The following is a 16,748-nucleotide window of genomic DNA, read 5'->3' on the forward strand; positions in this document are numbered from 1 at the left end:
CAGTTTCACCTGTTATCTATTTCCTTGTATCTTGGCTCATAACTAGTATGTCTCGGTACTGGGACCTAGGTTCATATAAATACCAGGATTTGATTATACAGCAGCAGTTCTATTTGGACAGCCCTTGTTGTCTCAAGAGTTAAGTAATCTTGACTGATGTTATCATTAGGGTGTCTCAGTGTTTCATCATAACTGTTGATTGCCATGGGGTTTATAAACTTAGCATACACTATTCCTTGTAAGTTAAAATTTGAAATAAAAGGTCACTATCTGGGAGGTATTTTTCTGTTAATCAAAACTGGGCAAAATTAGCTTTGAAATTTGTATTGCAAAAAAGCAACAGCAAACAAAGAGCCTATTCTAAGGAACCCCCCCCCCCCAAAAAAAAATTAAGCTGCATTTTCCAAGCTAATAGTCTGCAGCAAAGATCATTTGCTCTGTTTTAAGAAAGTCGTCTTTTCAAAGAGCAATAAGTATTATGTGTCTGGCATGATTTGATGGTTCTTTAAAGCACAAATCCAAAGGTTCCTTGACTTTAATCAACTGAGAAACAGAGTAGTCCTCTATAAATTCTATGTATTAAGAAATGCAGCTTATTATTCTAAAGAAAACAAATTAGACTTGTGTACTTACTGGGCATTATCAATATGGTTTGACATCCCTGTCAGCCAATCAGACTGCTCTTTTTATATCCAGCTGTCAAGTTCTTTCATGCTTCTTATTTTTCAGTTCCTTTGTGTATGGGGCAATCAACAAAATATATCAAATTGTTTGTGATATTGATACATATGGACCAGGTGTCACTAAAAATTCTAACAGTCCAATTGCATTATTTGACTAAACCAGTCTGTTGAGCACATGGAGATGGGCACATTAGAAATGCATATATAGAACCTTATCATGATATTTGGACATTTATTCACTAAATAAACCCATTGAAATCAACTTTATAAAATCAGAGGGTTGTGAATGTTCAGCAGTCCATCATTCTGACTGACTGAACATCTAGAAGTTTTGTATACTATTTTATTCAGGTGAGTTTGCGTGAGAAGTGGTTGGGGTGCACCTGAGAGATTATACAAAATGTATGTGTCATATGAGCACCACTGATTCACCAAAAATAACTCAAAATAATTCTTATATATTGTCCAAAGGTGTTTGACTGCTAACACATGAGATTCCAGTGCAGAAGAGTCGTGGATTTGATTATAGAGGACCCAAGATTGGAGGAAAGATGGAGAAAAAGTCCAAGGGCAGGTGAGGAATGGTGGATAGGCACTCCCATGTTAAAGGATGCAGTTATATTATTTTGTTTTTATATCAATCCAACTCAATTGGATCTAAATAAAAGTTGTGTTACCTGTGTATTTTACTCAGAAGATGCTATTAACAATGTTTTGTAGACGTCTGTTCAAAAGTTGTTCCACTTTATTTGTATAGATGAAGCCTCTGTTGCCTATTGGGGAGCTCAGGAATGTGTTTATGGTTCTAATGTTCAAATCTGGAGGGTGGTGGTGGTGTTTGCTTCTGGGAAGGAAACTTGGATGCAACTGGTTCAACAAGTTGTAGCTGGTCTTAAATTGTGGTTGTTATCATAAAGTCAGTCAGGAATGTTAAACATGGAATCCCATAACACCATTTTTAAAGTCACTTTTCAGAATGGAACTGCACTTTGACTGAGACAGACTGTTTAAAGATGACCCACAAAGGGGAAAAAATGTTTTGCCTAGTTTGGCTTCTTTATGATCAATAAAGGCCTGAAAGATTTTTTTTTTCAGAAAAGTTCATTTTTTCCCTGCTTGTTTTTCAGTTCAGGGCTCATCTGCACCAGCTTTCCTGTAAGACTATATGGAACACTGGAGAATTAATAGGACTGTGACATCACAAGTACCAAGAGACAGGAAGGGATTTTTAGTCCGATTTCTTAAAACTACTATTATTTATTTAATTATTTAAGAAAGGCATATTTAACTCATATCTGCGCACAGCTAGGAGAAAGGATCTTTTTGTGAAAGATCAAATGCTTCTTGCCCTTTAACTGAAGGTTGAGAAAGCTCCCACTTTAGTACTCTAGTAGGAATCTTTCAGCAAAAATAGAAAGTAGTAGGTGGTAATATTGTTGTTATTATTCTGAGGGTAAAAAATAAGCAGAACAACAAGTTTAAATCCACCTGAACAAAAGTTTCAGGACTTTATAAATATTAACAAAGTGAAAGAGAATACAAACCAACGTTCTTTCTTTTCCATGTCACCTTTTAAAGAAAGAGGAAATGTGAATGGGATGATTGCACTTGGACCACTGTGCTCCCATCACCATGTGTTTCTGCAGCTTTTGGGGAATGACTGAGAAATTTCAGGAGACCGTTTACTGAGCATGAAAATGAATCAAATGAAACTTTTAAAAATACTGTCTGCAGGTGTTAATTTTATATGTGATTTTAGTGTGATACTTTTATATGGATGAGGTCACATAGACACTAATGTCTGCTAACTGTGAATCTGACCTTACAAGTGATATTTCTTTGTCTCTTTCCTTTTAAGTTTAAGATCTTTCCAGAGAGATGCAGCCCAGAAATTGCATACTAGCAAAGTCCATACATTTGGACGATCTGTTACTCCCCGGCCTGGTGGGAATCAGTGTTGGAATGGGAGTCATCAGGTTCCGTATCAGGTCACATACACCTGGAACCGAGGTGGGAGGTTAAAAGAACTCCGTATCAGGTGATAGTGAAAGCTGTGCTCTGTATGCTTTGGTTTTTTAATCCTACTACGGAAGGGAGCATTTTCTAGTGGTTGGAGCAGGGGACTGGAAGTCATGAGACCTGGGTTTTACTCTCATATTTGCCATTGATTTGTTAAGTGACCTTGGGAAAGTCATTTATCCTTTTTGTGGCTCAGTTTCTCCATCTGTTAAATAGGACTAATAATATCCACTATTTTTGATTTCCAGAGGAAAGGTGCTCACTAAATACAAAGTAGTACTATGAGTGTCCTCCTCACTGTGGCTGATTCTGTATTTTGAATGGTTTGCTTTATGAGGCATTTGATATCTTTTGCTATTCCTCTTGTAGGAAAATGTAAATAACTAGTAGTGAATAAGATGCATATGAATAGAATATAAATACAGGAATCTAGCCAAGCATTTTAACTCTTAGTTCTGTGATCTAAGACCCACTCTACAAATTGTTTAGAAAAAGCCATTCTGTTATGGGATCAGATAGAGTCACTATGCAAATGAAACACAGAAGGGCCTAAGCTCCATTAAATCACCTGACGGCATCCCAATTAAGCAACCATCATTGTTATTTAGTATCATTAGGTGTAATAGATTCCAGAGGAGACATCTTGTCTACATGGATTTCCCAGCTAAGTGTGTCCCATACACATGCCTAAGTTAATGGGACAACTTACACGGTTAAAGTTAAACATGTGTGTAAGTCTGTGCAGGATTGGGACCTTACTGTTGTGTATTGTAGTTATTATATATCAAGCTTCTGAGTCTTCAAAACCATTGCCTGGAAATTAAGAGATTGAGTACAAACATGCAGAAAGGCAACTAACCTATGTTTGTCTTCCAGGCATCTGGCCAGGAAGTTCCTCTATTTGTGGGTGAAAAAGACTTTTGGACAAATTCTTCCTTCCAAAGCCAGGTAATTGAAGCTCCAAGTAGTAAGATTCTGCCTTGACATGGCTGAGCATTTGTATGGCTAGGCAAAGGGATACCTGCTTTGCAGGAAAATATTTGCAGATGCCTTCTGAAATTATTTGAGATCCTGTCTCTGAATAGGAGTACTTTTGGCACCTTAGAGACTAACCAATTTATTCTACTCTGAAACCTGTCTCTGAATATTATTCTTAAATAATTGTGGCCAAATTTTACTTTAACTGTAAATCCAGAGAAATTGCACTGGTTTCAGTGCAGATTTGCGGGATTTACACCAGTAAAACTGAGAGTAGAATTTGGCCTTTGATTTTCATTATATGTTTTTTAAAATTATAATATTATAAACAGTAAAGGTGGGAAAGACCCAATAGATCATTTAATTCACTTCATCCTGCAGTATACCAGGTTATTCTTGATGTGTATTCACAAATGCTTTGCATATTTGATCTTTGAACTGCTACAGCAATAGAGCTTCTGAAATTTGGTTTTAAATCACTACTGAAAAAGCAACACTCTTGTTTGGAATGTCTTCCTATTTTGCTTCAATTTGTGTGTCCACTCTTGCTTGTCCTTGCTCTACGGCAGAGGTGGGCAAACTACGGTCCGTGGGCCACATCCGGCCCGTGGGACCCTCCTGCCCGGCCCCTGAGCTCCTGGCCCAGGAGGCTGGACCCCGGCCCCTCCCCTGCTGTTCCCCCTCCCCCGCAGCTTCAGCACGCCGTGCCATTGGCGCAGTGCTCTGGGCTGCCGGGCAGTGCAGTTGCAGAGCCGCAGCCTCACCCAGTGCTCTGGGTGGCGCGGCTGTAGTGCTGCCAGCCACCGGTGCGCCAAGCAGCGTGATAAGGGGACAGGGAGCCAGGGGGGTTGGATAGAGGGCAGGGGAGTTGGGGGAGGGTGGTCAGGGGGTGGGGAGGTTGGATGGGGCAGGAGCCCCAGGGGAGCCGTTGTGGTGAGAAGCTGGGGAGTCGGATAGGAGGTGGGGGCCAGGCAGCGCCTGGCTGTTGGGGGAGACATAGCCTCCCCTTACCAGCCCTCCATACAATTTTGGAAACCCGATGTGGCCCTCAGGCCAAAAAGTTTGCCCGCCCCTGCTCTACAGGCATAATCCAGTTCCTATTGAAGACAGTGGAAGACTTGCATTGACTTCAGTATGAGTTAGATCAGGCCCCAAGTCATCCCATTTGATTCCAGTATGAGGAATATAAATTCTTACCAAGACTGTATTAGCTGGTGAACATGAATTGTTCTGTGAGCCAGAATAGTACTCTTCCCCTCTTCCTCCCACATATTGGGTGTGCATTACTTGCTTTGGCAATGTGCAGATCCAGTATAAGAAGTCTGGTAAATGAATGAAAATGCCCTTTTTGAAATCTAGAGCTCAGCCAGCTAAATTAAACTAAAATAACTTTATTTTAAATTTAAAAAATATTGTTCCCAAATCCAGGACCAGATCTAGGGTCATATTATTAGGGGAGGGTATTTTTGGGCCTTTGAATGTTGTAATTTAAAAAGTGAACAACCTTTCAAGGAGGTAGTTAAAATCCAAGACTTTCCAGGGATCTAAGAGTTTTAAAAAGTGAAATTTGGCTACTGTGTCAGTATTTTGCTATGATTTATAATTTAAATAAAGGATGAAGGCTGTACGTACATATTGTACATATTTTGGCCTTTCTGACAATCACTTGGGGCTCCTTGAAGATCATTTGGGGGAACAAAATGTCTCTTTTGCCCCACTGATAGTGCCAGGTCTGCCCAAATCCCACGTTGCCCTGGTTCACCACCCTCCTGTTGTTTTAACAATTCAGCCAATCTGAAAGAATAACCTATGGCTCTTTGATTTTTTCCTGCTTGAGTGCTTGGAATGGCTTAGCAGCTTGGTTTGATGGGGTAGGTAGCTTTGAATTGTAATATATGGGATTTTTTATTGTTTGTTTGAGGGGGGGCTGGTCATTTTGTTCCTGATCCTGCAGTCCTTACACATTTGAACAGCCCCATTAACTCGGTGGGATTCTTCCCGTGAACAAGGACTGCAAGACTGGGCCCATTGTTTGTTTGCTTATCTGTCTCTGTTTTCTTGCCTATTCTTAGGTTGATCCTTCCATTTTCCTAATCTCTATGAAAAAAATATGTAGATGAGAAACATGAGGAAATTATTCACACTTGCACCTAGTGCAACTTTACATTTTTCAGAATATTAGCTATGTCATTTTGGCCAATGATCATTTTCCCAGAGTAATGTTCAAGTGAAGTGAGGTATCTCAGGTAGGGACAATAGATATACTGGTCATTGTTATTTCTAATTACAGAGAATCTTGTTATTAGAAATCCCTCATCTGAGTCCCAGTTCCTTAGTTCAAAACCTCATCCCATCTGAGTTTTTATTAGTTTAGCATTTACATGAATGTTCATGTAACACCGTCCGCTGGCCTGATCATCTGTGGGAATTGAACCCAGGATCTCTGGATCTAAAAGCAAAGACCTTTATGGCTTGTGCTAAAGGACTAGGTTAATAAACTCAGAGGCAGTAGCTCATTCATAAACCTTTATACATGTCAACTAAAGGCTGACAAGCAGCCACACTGTTAGCACATGGTGCATGTAGAAAGAATATTATCTAAGGTTTTTAATCATCCCTTTTTGGAATTTTAAATTCAGAATAATTTGTTTCACGGAGCACAGTTGGTATATTTCAGAGAAATATAAACCTGTAATCCAAATTAGTTACAAATATACTTTTAAAAATTAAAACAAAAGTTAGCTTTTGGAAAAAACATTCACACAAACCAATACCGAGCAAGACTGACTAGAGATGTAAATGTAGCAGAGTGTTGTCTAATGGTTCGAGGCTTGAGCATAGCTCAAGAGATGAGTTCTATTCCCAGGTCTGCCACCAACTGACTATGTGATCTTGGGCAAGTCGCTTAACCTCTCTTTATTTTGTTTCTCAATTTTAAAAAAGGGGTAATTATTTACAAGGGTTGTGTGAGGCTCAGTTAATTGTATCTTAAAGCACTTTTTAGATTCTCAGATTAAACGTGGTATAGAAGGGTAAAGTTTTGTTATGCAGTTAGGTGTGGTTGGGTTAAGCAGCTAATACTGGAAAAAGGAGAGGTACATTTTAAAGGAGACTGTATTTTTTTATTGACTAAGATATTTTTACAAATCTTCCCATCCTCAAAATCTTTTAACTGTATAGATGTCATTATGATCGGAAGATTCTGCAAAAAACCTTTGGCGAGTGGAAGGAGGAATGGTGGATTGTTTGCAGAGAGTGGAAGCTCAGCGTCAGAGCTGACTGCCATTACAGGTCTGTGAAATGACGTTGTATTGTTGTGTCCACAGCGGTGTGAGAAATCCTCCCTGGGTCTTGGAGGATGGTGTGTATGTCAGTAAACAAACTACCCCAGCAGCACTGTTAGGTGAGGAAAGGCCAATGTTAATGCTTTCCTCACTTATTATTTACAACTTTTTCTTCCTTCCTTATTGCCACCCTTCATCCAACAAACAGTACATTTTTCTTTCTTTGTCCTAAGATGAAATCAGATGTCACAGCTCAGGTGTCTTCAGAGTACTGTTCACCTTGTATGAATCAAATTTACTGATATCCAGGAATCAATCATTAATTTAGATCACTCTGAACATGTTCATGTTGATATTCCTCTCGTCTTCTAAGTGGCCAAGTTTTCTTGAGGTATGCTGTTATTTGACTTGGAAAGAAGGAGCAAATGAGCAGCTGGACGCTTGTCTTTTGTGTTCTTTTTTTATTGTGTCAAAATGCAAAGTAGTTGCCATGCCTCTTGTCTGCTGCTCACATGTTGACTAAGATTTGGGAACTTGATCTCTGTCTTGCTCCCAGATTATCTTCCATGTTGGCACAAACTCTGAGCCCATTAGTAGTGAAACAGGCATTCTAGATCCTCTTCTGCTTATATTGCTGTATGATGGGACAAATTAAGTTTTCTTTTCAAGAGGCTTTTATATATCCTGAGTAACCATATAATCCCTTTATACCTTCCCCTCAACCTCTTAATGTAACATCAAAGCCTCCTGTACTCTTTCTCACAAGGCTTTTTTGGCTATTGTTCATAGGAACAAAGGGGTTTCGTCTTTCCTCACCTTGTCTCAGAGAGTGAGGAGTTAATGGATACCCTAGTTCTGTCTCATTTTTACATGGTCTCTCTGTGCAGTCCTTTTCAGTTTGAGAATGCTTTCAGAATCCTCTTGTTGTTAATGTCTCAGTATGGGGCAGTGTAATTATTTAAAGGTAGACTGGAACATTGATGGATGAGTGATTGAGAGTGTAGGCCACACACACTCACTAAAAATATCTCTGTGAAGATGTTGCCTGTGCAGAATGGGTTATCCAAAGGGCAATCAAAGTTGATCCAAAACTTTTTCCCCTTGGATGTTAAGAAGCCTCACTTTCCTTGTGCCACCATGACTTTTCCATTGAATGGCAGAATAAAAAGTCCAGATTCTGTGCTGCGAGACTATAAAGAATCTGACTATAAAGTCTCACTAGAAGCTGCTCTGTGTGATAGGAATCTCTCCTGCCCATTCCAGAACAATTGAGACCAGGTCTGCTGTACAGGAGCTAGCTAGATTGGATCAAGGCTTATGATGGATTTTTTTTTGTTTTGTTTTTAACATGCGAACATGGGCATGGCCATAGTGGGTCAGACCAATGGTCCGTCTAGCCCAGTATCCTGTCTTCTGACAGTGCCAGCGCCAGATGCTTCAGAGGGAATGAATGGAACAGGGCAATTTATCAAGTGATCCATTCCCTGTCATCTAGTCCCAGCTTCTGGCAGTTAGAGTTTTGGGACACCCAGAGCATAGGGTTGCAGCCTGGCCATCTTGGCTAATACCGTTGATGGACCTATCCTCCATGAATTTATCTAATTCTTTTTTTAATCTAGTTATTCTTTTGGCCTTCACAACATCTCCTGGCAATGAGTTCCCAAGGTTGACCATGTATTGTGTGAAGAAGTTTTTCCTTATGTTTGTTTTAAACCTGCTGCCTGTTCATGTTATTGTGTGATCCCTGGTTCTTGTCTTCTCTGAAGGGGTAAACAACACTTTCTTATTCACTTTCTCCACACCATTCATGATTTTATAGACCTCTATCATATTCTCCCTTAGTCTCTTTTCTAAAATGAACACTGGCAGTCTTTTTAATCTCTCCTTAATTTCCTTGAATCATTTTTGTTGCCCTTCTCTGTACCTCATCCAAGTGTAATATCTTTTCTGTTGTTCAGATATTTCCTGTACAACCTGATATTCCAAGCCTGGAAGACTTTTATATGCCAGCAGCGAGAAAAGAGGTGCAAGTATCGTGTCGCAGAGGCTCATGGTGAGAGGGGAAGGGGGAGCAGCTTTCTTAAACATAATGTCAGTTTTTCAAGGACGTATTTCCCTGCATGTGTTTGTGTATTTACCTCCCCGACTCCTGTGTGAAAGTGTAATTTACCAAGGCTTGTGGTATGTTCTCCATTACTGGTAATTTTTAAATCAAGCTTGGGTGTTATACTTTGGGAATTATTTTGGGGAAGTTCTATGGCCTGTGTAACACAGGAGATCAGACTAGATGATCACAATGGCCTTGGAATCTCTGAATCTTATGTGCAGATGGTTGTCAACCTAAGGCTAGCAGGGGAGATTGCTCTTAATGCATTGTAGTGTGCAGCTATACAGATAGTTACGGATGCCAGTGAAAGAGCTTAAGGGACTCCCTATCTGCTCTTCAGTGTGGGTCTGATCATTGGTACGGTATGTATTTGAATGGGTATTTTCACAAGAACAAGTTACTGGTGGAGTTCCCCAGCCCCTCAGCTGATGTAGGAGTCAACTCTGGCTTCCTCTTTGTGCATATGTTGATTTTTACCCACCTTATCCTGAATCCCCTCTCTTTTTAGAACATGTTACAGGTGAAATGAAGCTCATAACATTTTCACAGTGAAATAGAGTTCTGACTTGATCTATGTTGAGTCCTGGATTCTGTAGCTCCTAAGTGCACTAAAGCAGGGTGCACATGTTCTCTGGTCTACTGTGGCTATGAAATCCAGCTGGGGAATCGCACGTGCGAAGGGGATATATATTCTAGATGCACCGGAGGAGAAAGTTAGTTTTCTTTGCAAATGCCTACCCCACTGACCCACTTGCCTGTAATGGTCTCAACTTCCAGTGACTACTGACAAAGATAGTGATTCCTTTGAGATCAAGTGGTAAATGACTGTATTTTTAAAGCTGAAGTCAAGATTTTTGTCCCATACTGCATGTCCAGTGGGAGGTTAGCTGACAACTAACAACTGGTGTTTGTATATGTGTGCAACCCTGGAAAGTTACAGACCAGCACCTTATGTCGGGTATAGTAGACTCAAAAGAGACTCATCCACCTTCTTGTGGAGGGAGGTTCTTGTGGAAGTAAATGTGTCCCTTAGGCTAAGTGGCAGCTATAAAGTGAGGCCAGTGGTGAGGAAGGATTCTGTCCTCCCCGACTGCTGCAGATGCCCCTATCCCAAGCCAGTTTACTTGATCAGGTACAGGGACTAGGACCTGGCTGTAGTTTGTAAAGCACTTGGGGATCCTTCAGGATGGAGGGCAGTAATATACATGTAAAATATTTGCTTTCCCATCACCAAGTAAGGAGGCCAGGCATTAACATGGAACCCTACTTCCATTTCCACAAATTGCATCTCGAGCTGTTGATTATGAAACCTTAGAATTTACAACATTGAAGAGGAGAAAATGGAGAAATTACTCCAGTAGCTCTGAGCAATGCTTTTAAATGTTAATACCACATATCCAATTAACACAAATTATTTGGTTTACAAAGAAAAATAATAAACCTCCCATTAATTAGTCAAAAAGTGAAAAAGAAGTAATCCCTTTTCAGATATGTTAGATCTTGGCTCACTAGATTTTGGAGGACGTTGTCATAGAAAGATATAAAATTAACCAGCTTGTGTTTGGGGAAAGATACACTTTGGGTCATTTCTCATTAATAATAGTCCAAATCAACATCATCAGTCTTGGGCTATGGGTTTGTTCTAAAAGATTGAGAGGGAGGCAGTTTGTCCTAATGGATAGACCACTGGACTGTGACTCAGGCAACCTATGTTATGTTCCTGGCTATGCTACTGAACTTGGGCAAGTTCTTATCCTCACCTCTCTGTGCCTCAATGTACCCATTAAAATGAGGATAATGCTCCCTTGTAAAGTGCTTTGAGGACTACTGATGAAACGCTATATAAAGAACTAGATATATTTTTAATTTTGTCCAATAAGCCAGATATGCTGAGTAATTTCATACTCTTAGGAGATCTGGAAGATTTTAAAAGATGCCAAGTGCTGGTTTGTTCTATGTTTGTACAGAGTCCAGCACAATGGGTTAGTGATGGGCAGCTATTGCTATACAAATAATATTTCCTCAACATTCTCAGTAACTGTATCTGAAGCTGCAGTATGTGCCCACAGGAATTGTGCAGCCTGAACAAAGTCATTACACAGTGTTTTATTTATACCTGGCAGGTTATTTGAAGCTATTGATATTTCAGATCTTATCTTAAACCCATCTCCGTTACTCTGCCAGCAGCTAAGGGGCTTGTCTACATAAATTATTCTGGAATAAAGTATATGAATTTAAAGTGCAATAGCAATTTTGCAATAAGTCTTCATGTGGACACTCTTGTTCCAGAATAAGAGTGTCCATGCAGGGAGCTATTGAGGAGTAGCTATTCTGGACAATTTCCTTGTGCAGACAAGGCTTATCTGTGCCTGCCTCTCTCTAACCCCAGCTCGTGGAGTGGCTGCAGTTTTAGATTTTCCCGGTAGGTGGCAATGTAAGGCTGATAATGATTTTAAAAATACCAAATCCTTGTATGTCATTTAAAAAAAATCTTGTGACCATTGCTGTGCACAGCGGAGAAGCAGAAGCTGCGCTGGACATGGCAGCATTGGCTGATCTACATTGATGTTCGCAGGACCAAGCATAGGATGCGATCCGAGGCATTGGCGTTCAGGGAAACAAGCACTCTGCGGTGAGAATGGGTTTGAAACAGTCACATGTTAATCACAAACACCTTCTCTGTCCCATGATCTGTTCCTACATTGTATCTTGCTGGTTCATAGTTATGGTTTTGTCTCAACTGCCTTCTCCCCTACCCCTCAAAGGACCACATAACTCCATCTAGAAAGCAGTGCATCAATAACATGTGTATGTAGAGCCCTGCCTTTCCTGATGAGAGGAGGTTAGTTCCTCACCCCACACTGCAGAATTAATGGGTCTTAAATGCTTTTGGCAGCGTGTCATGGAGAGTGTGGACAAGACGACTGTGCCAGAAGTGTACTGACCATGAGATGAATACTCTGGCTCTGCAGCACTGGGCCCAGAGCCTGCAGTTTCGGGTAAGTCCTTCAAACCCAGACCCTTCATACCTGAGATCACGCATGGTTGTGAGTAATAGCTAGCAAATGAATAAAGAATTCTCCACCCTCAATAATCCCTCTGTACACTGAGATACCTCTAATGAAAGGATGTTTATAGATTGGGTGATGCGAGGTATAAGTTTCACCGTACCCCTCCAGATGTGCATGTGCATTTTACCTGTGAACTGCTTCTCAGTTGTGCAAGTAAAATAGAACCATCCCCTGGTTCTCTCCACATGGGGTCCTCAAACATCCTTCTTCTCTACAATGGAGGTATAAAAGCAACATCCAGGCTTTTCTAGAGTTCAGTGTATTTCTAAGTTGCTGCATGGCCAAGGGAATTATTATGATTCTTTACACAATGCCCAGGAAGATACTAGATGCTTTATAGAGTCATTAAAAAGACAAAACATGGTCTCTGCCACAAAGAGCTCCCCACTTTAAAACAAATAGATAAATAAGAGGTGGAGGAAAATGATTTTTATTAGTATGTTTCAAACACATGGGCAAAAGGAGTCTGTCATCTTATCTTCCTCGCTGGGTCATTTACACTCACTGCCCAGCAGAAGTGAAGTGAATGTAGGACAATCACTGTACAATGGGCAGTTAATCTTTTGTGAAATCCAAAGTGAAAATAATTTGTCAAGACGATATATTTTATTTCCTGTGCCCTGGAATTGTTCAGCCTTTTCCCTGAAAGGTTGATGGCTGCTGTCATGAGTTTAGAACAAGGCACTTGCTCTCTTTCCACTTGGGTAGGGTGTGGTCTTTGGTTCCAGCCTGACTGAAAGATGGCAACCATGCATGGGATCAGCACTTTGCTAGGGAGGCTGGTCCCATGATTTGGGAAACACTGTTAGGACTTTAGATATCTGCCTCCTTCATCTCCTTTAAATTAAAAGATTGTACTTGGGAGCCCATTATTCATTCCCAGAAAGTAGCATTCTGCCCTTTAAAAGGAAGAAATGATAGTGTAACTTAAAATTTCTCTGGCTGTTGTAATACTGACCCTGGAATTCCCTGTTCCCTCTCACCTTCCACTCTGCAGTATGCTTTGGGTATAGAAACAGCTCAGTGCTGTTGACAAGGTGAGAGGAGTTTGGTTGCACATGTAGGGAAAGCCAGGGTGGGAATGAGAGGGAAGGAGGAGGTGGTAAATGAAAGTCCTGGCCTAAATAGATTGGAAATGGCCAGTAGAATTGAACATAAATGATTGCTTCCTGAAAACCTCATGGCTCCTTTATTTTTGTCTCCTGGTCGCTATTTGATATGCTCTCCCTCTTCGTTGCCTTTGGGCTTCCTTATCCCCTTCCTTTGCTCTTGCCCATTCCCTCAATGTTCCCTTGCTTTCCTCTGCTTATTCTTGGCTGACCCTCCTCCTCATTTTTTCTAATTTGTATTGTCAGGCCTGGCTACAGTGGATGGAGCTGTATTTGCACATCCAGCATGACAAGCAGAAGGAGGCCTGGGCAGTGAATCATCATCAGCACTGGGAGCTGAGAAGATGCATGAAGGCCTGGCTTGGGCATCTGCAGCTTCAAAGAGAAAAGAAGCATCAGGACAGTGAGTGAGAATCATAGAAATATAGGACTGGAAGGGACCTCGATAGGTTATCTAGTCCAATCTGCTGCACTGAAACAGGACTAAGGATTATCTAGACCAGCCCTGACAGGTGTTTGTCTAACCTGTTCTTAAAAACCTCCAATGACGGTGATTCCACAACATCCCTAGGTAATTTGTTTCAGTGCTTAACCTTACAGGTAGGAAGTTTTTCCTAATGTCTAACCTAAATCTTCCTTGCTGCAATTTAAACCCATTACTTCTTTTCCGGTCCACAATGGTTAAAGAGAACAGTTTATCACCCTCCTTCTTGTAACAACTTTTTATGTACTTGAAGACTGTTATCATGTCCCCTGCCAAGTCTTCTCTTCACCAGACTAAACAAGCCCAGTTTTTTCAATCTTTCCTTGTAGGCAATGTTTTCTAGTCCTTTAATCATTTGTTGTTGTCCTCTGGACTTTCTCCAGTTTGTTCACATCTTTCCTGAATTGTGGTGCCCAGAACTGGACACAGTACTGTAGCCGAGCCCTTATCAGTGCTGAATAGAGTGGAAGAATTACTTCTTGTATCTTGCTTACAACGGTCCTGCTGTACATCCCAGAATGATGTTCGCTTTTTTTGGAATAGTATTACATTGTTGACCCCTATTTAGTATGTGAGCCGCTATCACCCCCAGATCCTTTTCTGCAGTTCTCTTCCTAGGTAGTCATTTCCCATTTTGTATTTGTACAATTATTCCTTAGTAAGTGGAGTGCTTTTGTCTTTATTCAGAGTAACAGCCGTGTTAGTCTGTATTCGCAAAAAGAAAAGGAGTACTTGTGGCACCTTAGAGACTAACCAATTTATTTGAGCATGAGCTTTTGTGAGCTACAGCATACAGGTATGCATCCGATGAAGTGAGCTGTAGCTCACGAAAGCTCATGCTCAAATAAATTGGTTAGTCTCTAAGGTGCCACAAGTACTCCTTTTCTTTTTGTCTTTATTGAATTTCATTCTATTTAAGTCAGACCATTTCTCAAGTTTGTCAAGATCATTTTGAATTTTAATCCTGTCCTCCAAAGTGCTTGCAACCCTCCCAGCTTGCTATCGTCTGCAAACTTTACAAGTGTATTCTCTATGCCATAATCCAAATCATTTATGAAGATATTTGAATAGAACCAGACTCACAACAGATCCCTTCAGGACCCCACTCAATATGCCCTTCCAGCTCAACTGTGAGCCATTGATAACTACTCTGAGTATGATTTATGAGCCAGTTGTCCATCCACCTTATAGTAGATTCATCTAGCCTGTATTTCCCTAGTTTGTTTATGAGAAGGTCATGTGAGACAGTATCAAAAGCCTTACTAAAGTCGAAATATATGATATCTACTGCTTCCCCACTATTTACAAAGACTATCCTGTCAAAGAAGGATAGTAGCTTGGTGTCACATGATTTGTTCTCGACAAATCCAGGTTGACTATTACTTATTATCTTATTTTCTTCTAGGAGCTTACAATTTGATTGTTTGATTATTTGTTCCATTATCATTCTGGGTACTGAAGTTAAGATGACTGGTCTATAATTCCCTGGCTTGTCCTTATTCCACTTTGTATAGATAGATACTATATTTGAATGGAGAGATGGGACAGAATAGGGCTTCACTACCTAAACAACTCATTGCCACCAATAGGAGAAGTTGATATATTTTCCCATTTAGGAGACACTTGGATGCTGAAGAGTCGTGGCCTGGGCTAGCAAGGATTGTGTGATTTGTGTACTGATGCATCCAGAATGCTGTTGCCTTATTGTGGAAAGAGGATGGATATCATCTTAGAAAGGAAATTGCTCTACTGACCAAAGCTTACACATTGTAGTGTGTACTCTCGTTGGGGTACCTGACAGGAAGAAGTATGAAGCCAACTTCAGAGTTAGTATCAGTTCCTGCAAGGATTTCCTGAATAACCAGAACAATGTCAGCTAATAGGTGGTGGTAAAATTCTTGGTAAAATTCCCATCATCCCTTGCTGGTACTGGAGATTCTGTCACTTGAGAGCCTAGAGTTTGCATGTCATTGTCTTGTCCTGACACAAATGATGCAGGAGCAGAGACAGCTGGTCATGTGTAATTCATGTCCATTGTTCTAGAAGTGGCTCAGCAACATCACCAAGTCCATGTGCTCCAGCAATGTTTCTCCGGCTGGCAGCGGGCCTGGGAGCACAGGAGAAGCATGCAAATCCACCAGGAGTGCATTGGTGAGCTAGCAGCAAGGGTTACCTTACGGAGAGTCTTCACGCACTGGAAGCATTGTATCCTTTTGTGTATGCTACCATAGAGATGCCAGGTTCAAGATACTCCTGCAGGTGGACGGGGCAGATGAGCAGTAATGTAAGAAGCAGCATTTGGGTCAGGCATGGTTGGACTGAAAAGCAACTGTTCATTAGAAAGGTGCAGGTTAGTCCATAGTAAATGGGCATTGGAAGGGAGCAAGACTAGCAATTGGAACACATTAGCTAAGAACCTGCAGGCACTAGGATATGGCAGCAGGGAATCGCTGACAGTAAACAAGAGATGTGTCTTTTTAAGTCAGTGAAGCCTCTAACAGCTTCACTGCAAACAAAATGTCTCTGTGTGCATACCAGTGCAGAAAATCCAACACTAAAGCAATTGTGGACTGGAATTCAGTGTCTGTCCCTGAAGGAGAGGGTGTGTTGTGTGTGTCTATAAAAGATACTTTCTTTTTAACTTGATGACAGATGTTATACTGTGCATGGAAGAGACCTGGAAGCACAAGCTTGCAGAAAAGCATCACCGGCACCACCTGTTGGTAAGCGCTTTCTAATATCTCAGGTGAGAGGGAATCTAGGCTATTTGGAATGATTTCCCAGAGCTGCACCTAGCCACCATGTGTGTTATGCTTTAGGTGGTATGTATAGCATTTCCTTCTGTGAAATGTTCAGCTCAGATACTAGGTGCACAGATTCAAACTGTCATGGAATCCACCAGACTCTCTGTTCATCAGGGTGTTGTGTGCAGAGAAGATAGATTAATAGACTTTAAGGCCAGAAAGGAACCATCATGATCATCTAGTCTGACTTCCTGCACATCACAGGCCAC

General features: G+C 40.9%; 1 protein-coding gene across 1 annotated transcript in view; it reads left to right on the plus strand.

Annotated features, from left to right (window-relative positions):
• The first annotated feature begins 1,172 nt into the window (after positions 1-1,172).
• The window catches only part of SFI1 (SFI1 centrin binding protein), a 50,941-nt gene continuing 35,365 nt past the window's right edge, over positions 1,173-16,748 (plus strand). The window contains 11 exon segments of the mRNA XM_073313094.1: positions 1,173-1,185; positions 1,188-1,257; positions 2,542-2,721; positions 3,579-3,650; positions 6,861-6,971; positions 8,923-9,017; positions 11,586-11,703; positions 11,968-12,070; positions 13,498-13,654; positions 15,779-15,940; positions 16,388-16,458. Coding sequence (XP_073169195.1) covers positions 1,173-1,185; positions 1,188-1,257; positions 2,542-2,721; positions 3,579-3,650; positions 6,861-6,971; positions 8,923-9,017; positions 11,586-11,703; positions 11,968-12,070; positions 13,498-13,654; positions 15,779-15,940; positions 16,388-16,458 — 1,152 coding nt within the window.

This window comes from Lepidochelys kempii, chromosome 15 (genome assembly GCF_965140265.1).
Source record: "Lepidochelys kempii isolate rLepKem1 chromosome 15, rLepKem1.hap2, whole genome shotgun sequence".
NCBI lineage: Eukaryota > Metazoa > Chordata > Testudines > Cheloniidae > Lepidochelys > Lepidochelys kempii.